This window comes from Mixophyes fleayi, chromosome 6 (genome assembly GCF_038048845.1).
Source record: "Mixophyes fleayi isolate aMixFle1 chromosome 6, aMixFle1.hap1, whole genome shotgun sequence".
In the NCBI taxonomy this organism is placed as follows: Eukaryota; Metazoa; Chordata; class Amphibia; order Anura; family Limnodynastidae; genus Mixophyes; species Mixophyes fleayi.
In genome coordinates, this window is record NC_134407.1 from 191,377,666 (window position 1) to 191,393,203 (window position 15,538).

The 15,538-nt window shown below is 39.7% G+C and overlaps 1 protein-coding gene across 1 annotated transcript; it reads left to right on the top strand.

Annotated features, from left to right (window-relative positions):
- Positions 1 to 1,800: 1,800 nt before the first annotated feature.
- LOC142095418 (uncharacterized) lies at positions 1,801 to 13,895 on the top strand. The gene is made up of 6 exons (XM_075178364.1): positions 1,801 to 1,867; positions 7,466 to 7,609; positions 7,774 to 7,920; positions 10,325 to 10,468; positions 12,664 to 12,807; positions 13,736 to 13,895. The coding sequence occupies exons 1-6, from the start codon at positions 1,801 to 1,803 to the stop codon at positions 13,738 to 13,740; spliced, it is 651 nt and encodes a 216-aa protein (XP_075034465.1). The 3' UTR covers positions 13,741 to 13,895.
- The last annotated feature ends 1,643 nt before the right edge of the window (positions 13,896 to 15,538 follow it).

The following is a 15,538-nucleotide window of genomic DNA, read 5'->3' on the forward strand; positions in this document are numbered from 1 at the left end:
TAATGTGCGGTATCAATGCTAGTTTTAATGTGCGGTATCAATGGTATTTTGAAAAACAATTTGACTAGACTAAAAAAGTGTATGTTTGAAGGTTTATTGTTTTTGTTTTTTTTGGTTTAGTCCTGAATTCAAACATTTGGAACCCCCCCCCCCCCCCCGTAAAATTTCTGTATTTGCCCCTGCCTAGACACACTGGACGTTCCCTGTGGGCCCCTGTGCAAAGTGTTTGTGGATATGTGGATATATATATATATATATATATATATATATATATATACATGTGTGTGGGCCGCTACTTATGGGCCAGTGCTATGTGCTTGCCCTCCGGGCTAAAATTTGCCAGCCCTCCCCTGGCCCAGGGTGTGATTGGTTGTCCCCCACTTGAACCCTGGGTTTGATTGATTGTTCCCCACTTGAACCCGGGGTTTGATTGATTGTCCCCCAGTGGATGAGGTCCCATGGTTAATGCTGGGACATTCTGGTTTCTTACTGCTCTTTTCTCCACCACCATGTTTAAATAAACTATTTTAATTTTGCCACACTCAGGTTTGGTGTCAGTTTTTTAAGGAAATAGTCAAATAAGAGTAAAAGGTTAAGGGAATTCAGGATATCAGCCATTAATGAATCACTATATGTCAGCATATACATAAATAGGAGAATTCTGTGCACAATTTAGCTATATAGGGATAAGCTCAGCTGCCAACGTCAAATTGTCTCCTGTAGGTTTATCCCTAGCCTGTATAGTAACAACAGTATTTCACAATTAAAACCTTCCCTCAGCCTCCATTGTTAAACCAAACAGCACCTGAGAGAAGAGGTCTGACTGCCAAAAAACAAACTAGAAATTAGTGAAATCAAGGTGCGCTTCCTTAAACTAAAGCTAGGTACACACTACACGGTTTTCGTCCAATAATCGGCTCAATCAGCCGACATACGACCTCTCGTTCCAAAGTCGGGTCAGTGCGTGTTGTGACACGATGGTCGAAAGTCTGCCCAAATGGACGATTGTCGCCTCATTTGGTTGGTCGTACCGTTAAATATTTTCGTTCCAATCTCCTTTCCATTGTGTAGTGTGTATAAACTTCCGACCGATCCACGACAATCCTCCGATACTTCCTCGCCCTGGGGGGGCGTGTGTATGTAAATTTGTGATGCCTATATCAGTCCCACGTGGTGCGGTATCCGCACATCACAGGCTTGTGTTTTGTATAGATGTGTATTGCGCCTGTCTGGCTGCAGACCATTACACATGTATAAAGCACATGTGTTATTACCTTTTGCATTTATGTTGGCAATCTATTCACATTTAACCTTTATAAACTTTATAAACTATTAAAGTTATAAAGTCATATTCACCTTTATTAACTAATATTTGTAAAATACCCTGAGTAAACCACACAGTGTTCATGCAACAGTTTTATTGCAGGTAAAAAAAATAAAATATAAAATTTGTATAATACAATATGACACGTGAAAACAAAATAGTATTTCACTTAGTGGTTTGTGGCACAACAGTTGCGAACAACATATACATGTTATCAAAAGTATTATCAAGGTTTTCAAATTTTTTTTTCGCATGTAAAATCGATCGGCATAAAAAGTTGGTGGAAAATTCTGTAGTTTGTACCCAGCTTTAGTCACAGTTAGCCTCAGGCATTATTGAAATTAATGACTAAGGAACACAGACCAAATTCCAGGGACTGTACCTGTACTTGTTCCTGCTAATGTCACCACCCACTCACAGGTTTACAATGAGTTATAAGAGACTGGATCTTACAATGCATCTCCACTGATATCAAGATGAATATAATGCAAGTCACCCTGCTGGGGCTCCTGCTCTGTGCCATGACCATCACAGCAACAGGCGGTAAGCTAGAGAGCAACCGATATAGATATATATATATATATATATATATATATATATATATATCTAGACATATGTATTTAGTCTACCTAAGGTTCATGCCGCATATCCTGCAAGTATATTTTATGCCTATATGATATTTGCCAAATTAAAGGCCAGGAATATTGTGAAATACAACATATTCTACTTCTGTGCCGCATTATGCGTTTATCCTCTTATTTATCTCTCTGTCTGCCCAAAGACATCCTGGGTTTCTGAATCTTGACTGGTTTTTATAAAACATTTTGCCTGTCAGTGATCCTGGGAAGCAGCCACTTTACAGTGATGCCGTCCTGATTGAGTCTTAAGTTACTGATAAATGCTGGAATCAGAACGAATCAATGGAAAGATGGTTGATAAATAAGAAAGGGGGCAGAGAGAATTGTAAATAACTGAATAGAAGCATAATAGGCAGAAGTACAAATGTGATAAATCATTCATGGCCATACATGTGCTGATTCTATTTATATTTACACTCCCTACATGTGCTATTTCCATATGTTTATTTGCACTTATATATTTTACTACAAGCACTGTAGTTCTTTTTTGAACTGTACATGGTATAGAACAGTACATGGTATAGGACAATACATAGTGTAGAACAGTACATGGTATAGAACAGTACATAGTGTAGAACAGTACATGGTATAGAACAGTACATGGTATAGAAGAGTACATGGTATAGAAGAGTACATAGTGTAGAACAGTACATGGTATAGAAGAGTACATAGTGTAGAACAGTACATGGTATAGAACAGTACATAGTATAGAACAGTACATGGTATAGAACAGTACATGGTATAGAAGAGTACATGGTATAGAACAGTACATAGTATAGAACAGTACATGGTATAGAACAGTACATAGTGTAGAACAGTACATAGTGTAGAACAGTACATGGTATAGAACAGTACATGTATAGAACAGTACATAGTGTAGAACAGTACATGGTATAGAACAGTACATAGTGTTGAACAGTACATGGTATAGAACAGTACATAGTGTAGAACAGTACATAGTGTAGAACAGTACATGGTATAGAACAGTACATGGTATAGAACAGTACATAGTGTAGAACAGTACATGGTATAGAACAGTACATATTGTAGAACAGTACATGGTATAGAACAGTACATAGTGTAGAACAGTACATAGTATAGAACAGTACATAGTGTAGAACAGTACATAGTGTAGAAGAACAGTACATAGTGTAGAACAGTACATAGTGTAGAAGAACAGTACATAGTGTAGAACAGTACATGGTATAGAACAGTACATGGTATAGAACAGTACATAGTGTAGAACAGTACATGGTATAGAACAGTACATGGTATAGAACAGTACATGGTATAGAAGAGTACATGGTATAGAACAGTACATAGTATAGAACAGTACATAGTATAGAACAGTACATGGTATAGAACAGTACATAGTGTAGAACAGTACATGGTATAGAACAGTACATGGTATAGAACAGTACATAGTGTAGAACAGTACATAGTGTAGAACAGTACATGGTATAGAACAGTACATAGTGTAGAACAGTACATGGTATAGAACAGTACATGGTATAGAACAGTACATAGTGTAGAACAGTACATAGTGTAGAACAGTACATAGTGTAGAACAGTACATGGTGTAGAACAGTACATAGTGTAGAACAGTACATGGTATAGAACAGTACATAGTGTAGAAGAACAGTACATAGTGTAGAACAGTACATGGTATAGAACAGTACATGGTATAGAACAGTACATAGTGTAGAACAGTACATGGTATAGAACAGTACATGGTATAGAACAGTACATGGTATAGAAGAGTACATGGTATAGAACAGTACATAGTATAGAACAGTACATAGTATAGAACAGTACATGGTATAGAACAGTACATAGTGTAGAACAGTACATGGTATAGAACAGTACATAGTGTAGAACAGTACATGGTATAGAACAGTACATAGTGTAGAACAGTACATGGTATAGAACAGTACATAGTGTAGAACAGTACATGGTATAGAACAGTACATGGTATAGAACAGTACATAGTGTAGAACAGTACATAGTGTAGAACAGTACATAGTGTAGAACAGTACATGGTGTAGAACAGTACATAGTGTAGAACAGTACATGGTATAGAACAGTACATAGTGTAGAACAGTACATGGTATAGAACAGTACATGGTATAGAACAGTACATAGTGTAGAACAATACATGGTATAGAACAGTACATGGTATAGAACAGTACATGGTATAGAAGAGTAGCAGTGTATCTGCAACAATGCCAGCAAATTATTTTTCAATACTTTATTTATAATCTCTAAATGCAAGTGAAACAGTGAACTTTTTTGATGGTAGTTAATAAACACCTACGAGTTATTATTTGCTTCAAATGGAGACATATTTTCTCTGTCATTCACATACACACACTCAACGGCCAACATTTTCATGCAAACTACCATAACGTACGGCTTTCAAAGTAAGGCTACACACAGCACAAAGTACTATACTGTAATAGCATGTAACTGATGTGCCAGCGGGAGCTTAATCTTCAAACACTGATTGTGAGACATATGGAAATAATGCTTATTCCCAATGTATGAGAGCTCAAGCTTCACCTGTAGATGACACAGTATTTCTCAGCTTAGTAATACAGTAGATTTTAAGATCAATGCTATACAACAATACGCTCTTTCTAGCTAAACAATGGCAGAATGAGTGGAACTATCACCACGGCAGAGAGTGAAGCCCAGAAGTGGGAAAGGGGGGGGGGGGGGGTCCAGCTGCCCCCCCCCAGCACTTGCTCAGAAGAGCAGAGCAGGGTCCGACGTGGTGATCAGGACTTGCCCTATACTTACTGAAAAGCACAATTCTAGGGGATATATTTACTAAACTGCGGGTTTGAGAAAGTGGAGATGTTGCCTATAGCAACCAATCACATTCTAGTTATCATTTAGTTAGTACATTCTACAAATAAAACAATATTCAAATACACAGAAGTGACAGATGTAATAGGCAGAGCCAATGTCCCATCACTCAGAGAATTTCCAGTTTTGGGTGGAGTCGAGTTCAATTTTGGATGCTTTAGCCGGCACCAGCTGTTCATGACTGTAACTCATAATTTTACATTTCTATACACCAAGGGACCGGACATTAAGTAAAGGTGTATACCCCATTTGTAGTACAGTTATAAATGAAGATAACCCTTTAAAGCACTATTTTAAAAGAAAAAAAGAAAGGCTAGGCAGATTTATATTCCCAGGCCTTGAACTGGTCGTTTGCCTTGATAAACAACTAGGGACTAGGTTTACTAAGCTTTGAAAAAGTGGGGATGCTGCCTATAGCAACCAATCAGAGTCTAGCTGTCATTTTGTAGAAGGTACTAAATAAATGAAAGCTAGAATCTGATTGGTTGCTATAGGCAACATCCCCACTTTTTCGCACCCGCAGGTTAGTAAATCTAGCCCTAGGTGTGTTTGCACATATAAAAAAAAAGCAGTATGCAATTAAATATTTTGCAGATGACATAACTCTTTTCTAGAATACAAAATTAGGAAAAGGTAAAGCAGTCCGAAATTCTCCAAATGCAGATGTAAAGCAGGAATTTTCCTGCATTTAATAAGGGATTGTCCACGAGTACAGGAATTCTGGCTAGCTGTGACGAAATCTATGCAAACTGTGTATTCCTAGAATCCCTATATTTGACTTATCACATTCAGTAAGGTTTTAACACAAGCTGAAAGTAAATATATTACTAACCTGACAGTATTGGCAAAAGTAATCAGGTCACGGGGGCCTCAAATGTGTATAAGCTTAGTGCGTGGCACAGTGGCATGCCTTAGCACACAATACTTTAGTCCGTGAGAGATATGTATACACCAGCAGCCTGCCTAATCAAATATGAGCAAATATGGTCAAGATGGGCAAAATCACAATATGTTGTAGAGGCTTAGGACCCCAAGCCTAGGCATTAACCATGTTCCACTATCTGTTACCCTAAATTGCAATGTCTGTCTGTCTAGTAAGCTTGCAATGGGAAATAACAGTGATAGGTTAAACATTATGCTATTGTTCTATCACTCATTTAGTTAATTACATATGGATGTAAATCCAAATATGTTAGGAAAACCATGAGAATTTTTAGGACATATTTTGATTACATTAGGTTTAAACCTGGAAATTCCCTTAGTGAGGCATTTTATCAGAGGCAGAGCCAGATTTAGACCTCATGGGGCCCTAGGCAAGATACTGGTTTGGGGCCCCCTCCCTGAAAAAATCCATAGCATTATATATTTTAGCATAACATATACCCCTATTCAGGGGCTGGCTGGCAGACTTTAGCCCAGGAGGGCAAGCACATAGCACTGGCCCATAAGTAGCAGCCCATTTTTAAAGGTTGGTCTCACCGCCGGTCCTGGGAGGGCACTCTGGGGACCGCTGGGCCCTAGGCAATTGCCTAGGTTGCCTAGTGGTAAATCCGGCCCTGATCAGAGGAGGTGATTTAAATAAGAAACTATGTGGATTTACCAATTGTAAATACATGTAAGTAAATTAGGGTTGAATGAAGGATTTTGGTTCAAAGTATATCATTATGTTTTATTTTGGTACTAGAAGAACTTGCGTGGACATATTGTAACAAGTTTAAATAAGATTGTTTTACTGCATAAATGTGTTTTGTGTTTACTGAGGGATGATTGTAACTTTATTTGTCCCCCTCTAAAGGGTTAAAGTGAGCAGGCAAACGGTATTGCTGTGTCACTATGAGAGGTCACTTAGGCCACATTATAAATTTCAATGGCTGACGGTGTTCTACCTGGTCCGCAAGACAATTTGCCCGCCCTCCCTCTATGTTACTGGAGGTCCTCTGCAGGTGCTTTGGGTGCCAACACCTGCTCAGGTCATATTTTAATAGTATCCCTTGTGAGGCGGTTTTGGTTTGGGTTCCAATACCCTTTGACTTGGTTGCCGTGCGCTATTTTACTCCTGGTGCTGGACTTTGTTTGCTGGTGCTTTGGGTGTCAACATCAGCTGGTTTGAGGTTTATTTTTTGCTGGAAAACATTGAGCAGTTGGCGAACTATGCTTGGTGGGCGCACGTTAGATTTATTTATGTAATGACTGAACCCATTGAAGAGTAGGCTTTGATTTTGGTATAGGCACCTCTCTTGGGGACGGCTTTGTTGGGTCCGTTCCGCCAGCCCAGAAGGGACATGGGTTCTCGGATAAGGATAATGCATACCCAAGATTAATGATAATGGTGCGCCCGGGTGAAATGGTTCCCCGCGGTTGGATATCGAGACCTCACTGTGATATAGATGTCTATGGGGCAACCTAGCGCTAGGCAGCCCTATGGGGGTGTGGCCAACCCCCATTGTGACATGACCACACCCCCATGATGATGTGGTCACGCCCCCTGTCCCGATGCCAGATACCCAATTGTTGGACAGCATGTATTAGCCTAGGGAGGCCTGAACCTTAAACCAGACCCTGGCACTATATTTTAAAGCATTAAACATAAAAACACATTTCTTAATATTGTCCTTTTTAATGTGATTGGTGTTAGAGAAACCTGGAGAGTGTCCTCCGGAAAGATACTTCCTCACAATCAACAATGAACGGGATTTCTGCAGCAGTGACGCAAATTGTGATGGGGACCAGAAATGCTGTACAGATAACAAGTACAAAATCTGCAAGCCCCCTGCTAAGAGTGAGTGTGTAACATGCAGCAATACTGAGTATTACTATGAATTTGTGTAACTATGTATATTTAACTGCTCTGTAGTCAAAGAACAGATATTTACCTGATGCCTGTATGATATAAGTTATATGCTATTTTATCTCAGTGTAGATGATTTCTCTCCCTGTTTACAGAACGGAAGGGATCCTGTCCCACAGAAACACCTAAAATCCCCAATATCAAACGCTGTGATGATATGTGTTCAGCAGACAGTGACTGTGCTATTGGAGCCAAGTGCTGCTTCAAGGGCTGCGGAAAGATCTGTCTGCCCCCTATTGGAGGTATAGTATTACCCCACACATTCGCTATGTTCTGCTAATGAAACCATATTGTTCTCTCTAAGAAATTACTTTATTATATAATTGCATATGCTTCCTGCATGATATTTACATTTCCATTCCCTAACCTAGTTTTTTGTTTTTTTTTAAATATTTAAATTAATAACCCCAAAGTGAAAAACAAATACATATATTTGAAAAACAAAAGGTGAATTCACATCCTCCGCAGAGTAATGGTAACAGTATATATAAATATATATCATACTTGCCTACACAATTTTAGGGGGTCCTCCCAGACTACCGGAAGAGTAAGCATCCTTGCGGGTCTTGGTGGGGAAGTGGCTTAATGATGTGATTCGTGTCGACAAATCCCATCTCCTGCTATGAAAGGCCTAGATTGCATTTCATAAAGGGCGGTGGTGCCCTGGTGCCCCCTCCTGCACTTGTCAAACTACCTCCCCTCCGGGCTCTCCCAGAGGAGAAGTTTTAAAAGTGGGCAAGTATAAGATACATATCATTACACATTGGGGATCATGGTGCTTCCATGTCCATCAGGCAGTATTGCACATAGCAGGCTTCATGCAGATGTAGGAGTAAATACAGTTAGAAAGTGCAATTTTGCACTGCGGGGAGGGAAAATTCGAAGTACGTATGTAGCTCATTTCTACATTGCTGTGTTACAATAAAGCTGCCCGGTATTAGTGTGCTGCATGCAACATCAGACAGTGTTTTCTCTGCATGTGGAAAATAAAAATTGCATTTGCACCCTATGTGTCGCAACATGGTTTGTCCTGGTGGATCTTACACCCCTTATCTTGATCTACCCATAAATAAAGCCCAATGTGTGGAGATCAGCTGCAAAATGGATCTGGAACCAAATTTTAAATGGTGCAAAGTGTTTGTATGGCTGGGCCTATATATAAGAATACAAACACTCCTGCGGGCGATTTCCATTTCTTCAGGACAGGAAATATTTACAGTCACAATACTAATCACAATTTACATCCATACTGATTCTTCCCATAGTAACCTGGTAGTATAAACATGTAAATGATGATTCTATACCAGGGGCATCTTGCTATGACCAGTCCTTTATCCCTGAGGGTGGGTGGGAAGAAAGCTGGATGTGTGCCAGTGGAGACAGAGAAAAGAGGATGAGTTATTAGAGGCTGATAGTGAAATGACAGACATGCAAACCAAAGGCCAAGTTGTTATATCTGAAAATAGATTATATGTAAATGTTCATAGATAAAATAGTCCTGTTGTCATTGGGATAGCGAGAAGCCATTGTGCTCAAGTGCAAAATCATAACTGGAACCCACTAACCCACCTAAACCACTCTACTGACCAGTATATAATGCAAACTCAGGCTAAGGCAATAACATGTACTCATGTACTGGGTAATGGAAGCTACTTCGCACACAGATCACACCTCCCCCTTACTCACCATTTTCTCTGTAGTGTGTTTCATCCACTTCCACATGACTGTATGAGATGCTAGGCTCATACAGAGCTATGAGTGTCTGTTCTCAAAGAGCCACTTATAGCTCTAACAGCTTTACAGCTTTATAGATCTAAAATGCGACTGTGAGAAAGATCTAAATAAAGAAATTATGTCATTTTTAATAGACTGACTGTAAATGCCGCTTTTAAAGCGGCAATGGCCGGCCCCACCGCATGTATAATGTAATACAGGCGGTGGGGCCGGCCTTTGCATAATGTAATAAAGGCGGTGGGGCCGGCCTTTGCATAATGTAATACAGGCGGTGGGGCCGCCCATTGCTGCTTTAAAAGCGGCATTTGCAGTCAGTTTATTAAAAATGACGTAATTTCTTTATTTAGATCTTTCTCACAGTCGCATTTTAGATTTGTAGATCGTTAGAGCTGGCGGACAGAATGACTGCCTGCTATATGGCAAGTCTACATTCTCATACCACCGATGTTATTGCTTTCAGGGTTAATTTGTAGTACTTAAGTGTGTCGGCTTTGTCAGAGCCGGTGAGACCACTACCACCGAAATATACCCCTAGGAGAAGTCCCCTATATGTTTTATCTCTCTCATGGTCACATATGGAAAATCCCCAGGATTGCAGCCATCTGTCTTCTCTGACCAATGGGTCATCTGCCTTGTGAGACATGATTGGAGGGAACTCAGGATGCAGCATGTTTGTGTATTACAGTCTCTGATATGTAGAACTACCTTTGATTCATTTGCTAAATGGCAGATACCAACCTGACTAATGATGACTACAACCAATGTAATCTGGGCATTCACCCCTAATTTAAACATTAACTTCACTCTTCTTTATTTCTTTCACCATTTTGCTTTCTTTTTGCCTTCTTGTGTCTCTCACTTTTAGGCCCTCTCTGCTCGATTCTGATCTCAGAACTCATTTCTGTCTTGCAGATAAGAAAGGTTTCTGTAAAATGGAAAGAATGCCTCTATGTGTAAGGGCAGAGCGCTCTTTTTGCATTAATGACACTGGATGCCCTGATGAGGAAAAATGTTGTCCCTATACCTGTGCATTAAGGTGCCTACCTCCACTTCCAGGTATGTGTTACTGGGTGCAGCTTTTATGACTAGATAATGACAACTGATATAACTAACTTATGTAAAATGCAAGTATATCGTGGTTTTGACATAATTATTTGTTTAATTCTGTATTTCTGAGTTATATAATATACTTTAAGTAATTGATGCATTTGTGCTTGACTAAATCTGTCCAGCATGCTGTCTGTTCTTTCTGTCTGAGAGAGCAGCCATAGTTTGTCCCTATCTTTCAGCAGTGTTTCTCTATTTTAATGTAATGTAAAGTCAGAACTTGTGTAATTGGTTAGCAGGCTTCCAAGGCACGAGAAATGCTGTGTACAGATCTCAGGGCCCAATGTATAGAAGTGACATGTCATACATTGTATTAGAATGTTTTTGTCCTGTACAGTTCCATTTATGGCAATTTCCTAAATACTTGGAAAGTGGCAACATATGAACCACTACATAGTAGAGAGGGATTGTTAGGACCGGTTCTCTCATGATCCGAGATGAGAACTTCGTGACTCATGGCAATATTCTCACCTTGCCTCCTGGATCCTAACATGCCAGTCTCCTTGCGTGACGTCCATCAATGGTCATTTACTGATTGCAGTCACTGTGTTAGCAGAGCAGTAGCTGACAGTGTGAGTGGAGTAGAGACCAGAGAGGGAGAGGAAGGATTCCACTCATGCGGTCAGTCATTGCGTGAAGTCACTGCTGGTCATGTGTTGTGGGGCCAATGACTTGGGAACTATGTTGTGATTGGGTTACCCGCTCGCTGTTGCCCTCCACTTCTGCTCTGGATATGGTATGGTTGTGGGATCCATGACCAGAGGGTTCCCTTAATATTCTAGTGTCTAAACACAATTAACATGGTGTGGACACTAGTGGTGTGAATTGCAATTGTCAAATAGCTGTTATGCGCCAGATCATCTCTTAGCAAAATAACACTTGTTTTTGTTTTTTTTATCAATGCCTTCTCCACTTGCACATATCATAATGGTTGCAATGGACATAGATTTAAACGCTAGACTCTCCAGCACAGATTATAATGATTATAAATAAGTACAGCTTACTCCAAACATCTCCAGCACATAAACTTCAGCAGATGTTAAACACTCTAATACTCCTGCACTTCACCTGTACATTTATTGCTTAAGTCCTATAAGAAACATTACACAGCTGCATACCTGGTGCTGCTGGGTGCAGTAGTTCCACACATTCAATTACATTCACTACTTGGCTGTCTCTCTCTAACAGCTGTCAGCAGACAATGGACATACTTTGGAGGTTCATGTTCACGTCCCAGTATAGATTAACTAACATCGCACTATCCAGGGATTTTCCTTGCCATGATACACCCCATTCCTCCAGGGAACTCTTTTGCAGGGGAACCTCCTACTTTAACCTACTTTAGCTCCTGCTAGCCACGCTGCCTCTGCAGTGAGCCCCTCCTCACAGTATGGGGGCACTTTACAAGGGGGCTCTACACAGAGTCCTCTCTCACAGTATCAGTGACTTCCAATCATTTTCACCAACCACTTTCAAGTCTCTGTCTGCCATACAATTCTCTCTTCCAGGCATGCTCCTCCAGACAGCTTTCCATCCCAAGGTTCTCCTCTCTGGTGATGGGGATCCCCTCTGTCACTGTCCCTTCACTATGAGGCTTTCTTAAATTTGGGACTGTCTATTCCCCAACAAGGGTCATTAAATTTCACCTAGTGGCACCCGCCGTGCACCCCCCTGGTCGGGACCTGGGACCATCCTCCTCCTTTCCGGGACCTCTAACCCTCTAACGCAGGAAACCAAAGTCTTAAACACACAGACTTGTATCAGTGATCAATAATTATTTTGATTAAAAAATGTATATGATGTATATAAAATATACCCAAAAACTCAGATATGAATATATTACATTACAAGGTGTACTGTGTCACAGAGCAGCTGAAACACATAACACCATGAAAAGTAAATCAGTCACAATTTATAGCACAATACAAGACATATGGCATACAATGTGACCTCATACACTACACATCAAGTATTCAACTATTCATTCATCACTTAACTGAGACAACTGTTTCAACAAAGAACAATGGAAGTGAGGGTGGGAGGGAGTCCAACAGTTGGTTTTCTCTCTTTTAAAAGAGCTCTGAGTTGCTAATCTCTGCTACTGTTGCTCATTGGTTTTAATATTTGTTTCTTATTTGTTTCAGAGAGGGCTGGCAAATGTCCTGCTGGGGTTTCAGAGTTTGTAAAGGAAGAAAAGAATAAAAACTGTGCCACTGACCATGACTGCAAAATAGAGTACAAGTGTTGCAGTACAAAGAATGGGATGAAATGCCTGGCTGTACGGAATGGTATGTTATATTAAAGACAGGGAATTTTTGTTCCACATATTGAAATATATGTTAAGCAGCAAGCTGACCAACTCACACGCACACTTTTTCATCTGGGCTAAAGGCTTATCTGCACACTAGAGATGCTCAGGCTCGGTTTCTGAAAACCAAGCCCACCCAAGCTTAGGGGATCCGAGTAGGCTCGTGAGCCGGCTCTGTACTTTCACACGTCCTCGGATCTGAATCGAGGCAAAATGTCATCCCTCCACCGGAGATCTAGCACCATTGCTCACACAGAAACAGGGCTAGCAGTGTTCTTGTCACTCTCCAGTCTCCAGTGACATTGCTCAGTGCCATTGCTCACACAGAAACAGGGGTAGCAGTGTTCTTGCTACTCTACAGCCTCCAGTGCCATTGCTCATACAGAAATAGGAGGGGTAGCAGTGTTCTTGTCACTGGACAAAAATTGACTGGAAATTAATGTTATTGAGGCTAATAATAATATAGGAACAAAACAAGAGCCAAATTATGTGATTTTACAAAAAAAAATAGGGATTTTAGAAGAAAATAGGGATTGGTGTGGTGGATGAGAGACTGATATTTGATTATCAGGCAATCTTCTGACCCTACTGGGAATAGGTCTGACTCTTGCCCTCTAGCGATCCCAGTTTTCTCCAAATACCTCAAAGCTCCAAAATTTCAATCTGTGAAGTTAAGACCCAGTTACCTGACAGTAAGGTGCAGGATTGGTCCATGCAGAATACATACAATGCTTACCAGGCAACAGATGGCTATCAGGGACTCATTTAACATAAATCTGGCAGGACAAAAACTGGGGCCAGTGCTGGGCAACAATGTCTCTTTACCTCATTTATTTATTTTAATCGGTTATGCTGATTACTCCAGGAGCAAATATGACAAAGTTCTCTTTCTCATTTTACTGTTACAGTTTAGAAGTCGCTTCCCGAGTTTTTATCCTCCTAGATGAACTCTTGGACAACGGAATGAAGATGCGCATCTCTTTGTATACCCAAGTTCTTTTGAAAATATATGCGACAATATATGTGTAAATGCACAAGTGATTTAATTCCTGCATATGTGTCTGTTATACTGTCCCCGTTTTTGTAGAAGCATCAAACAAATTATTTGCTTTTGCCTCATTGCACATGTGTTTTGGAAAAATGGGTGACATGAAATAAAGTTCCCTCCAGTTGTAACAGAAAATGTGTTGATTATAATTGTGTATTGTGTAAGGATTTTTTTGCTGTGCTAAATATCAAGTAAGCATGTATGACTGGTATAGTTAGACTTATTTAGACACTTTTTGTTGTTGAAATCTTCATCCGATATATATAGTTATGAAATGATTTATCTCTAACCATAACATTAATGCTAATACAAAAGTAATTTGTAATGATTATTGTGCTCTGTTACTAAGGAATGGATTTTACTGCTATTGGTCATCGCTCCTCCTCGCTAGTTATTAGGGGTAGTTTACTAAGCAACAGACACTAAGCAGCAGTGAGCGGAAATCAGGTGAAGCAAAGGTACTTGTGGTACTCTGAAAATGAAAAACCTTATATATAAAAAGTATTGGTCTGTTTGTCTGTCCGGTTATGCATTTGGACACCCCTGCACGGATTGGGATGAAACCAACACAAGGTGCTCCATTTGGATCCTGGCCAGGTTTCAGGGAGTTAGGGTCCTAGTCGGACCTCCTGTTTGTGTCCGCTGGGCAGAACTTGACCCGGGGAGCCTGTTCTGGGCCTTCCACTGGATGGATTTGGATGGCATTTAATATAAAAACAAAAAAAGACACTGGGCATCCACCTCATGGGTGTGTTGGAAGAGCTGCTAATTATTTTTAAAAGGTTAACAGTTACATTCAACTCATTGATAACTTAATAACTTGAATATTTAAACCCGGGCAACGCTGGGTACTTCAGCCAGTAATGAAATATATGCTAAAAATTGAAAGAAAGAAAAACCTATTTCAAACGATTATATTTTTGATGTTGAATACTTTTGTGCCAAAAAAGACAAAAGTATTATAAGAATGATTCCTTTATTGGCTAACCAAAAGAATTTGGTTAGCCAACAAAGGTATCACTTCTTTAATACTTTTGACTTTTTTGACACAAAATTATTCAACATCACCTAGATTTTTCTGGCTGACACGATACTGCATTAAAAAAATATTTTTTTTCTTTTTTTGCTACACACACGATTATATTCAAATACAACAGAGACCCATGTGACTAGTTTTCAATGCAGAGACTGATCTTGTTGTTTTTATACAGAGAATATCCTAGTAATGTAGCATTCTAGTGATCTCTGTTCAATACGGGGAGTATTCTAGTGATCTCTATACAGTGCAGAGAACACTCTAATGAACTGTTATAAAATCAAGATTTCATCTTAATCAACAAAATAAAATACAAAGCATTCTAGTCACCATTATACAACACAGAAATCATATTCATACACAAGATACAATTCGGAGTCCATTCTAGTGACCTCCCTGCAATATAGAGAGCATTATAATGCACTCTGTACAGTAAAGGAAACATTCTAGTGACCAATACAGTGGACATTCTAGTGATATTTATACAATACAGAGGACGTAGTAACTTCTAGAAAATAGACAGAGGTTTCTAGTGTACAATTTACAATACAGACAGCATTCTAGTGACTGATATGCATCAGGAAATGGTTAAGGTTACAAATACCATACTGATCACTTCCACTTCAA

Excerpts from the sequence above, each read along its gene's own strand:
- LOC142095418 (XM_075178364.1), top strand. The coding sequence starts at position 1,801 with ATGAATATAATGCAAGTCACCCTGCTGGGGCTCCTGCTCTGTGCCATG. Across the intron at positions 1,868-7,465 it reads GACCATCACAGCAACAGGCG|AGAAACCTGGAGAGTGTCCT; the intron begins GTAAGCTAGAGA and ends GATTGGTGTTAG. Across the intron at positions 7,921-10,324 it reads CTGTCTGCCCCCTATTGGAG|ATAAGAAAGGTTTCTGTAAA; the intron begins GTATAGTATTAC and ends TCTGTCTTGCAG.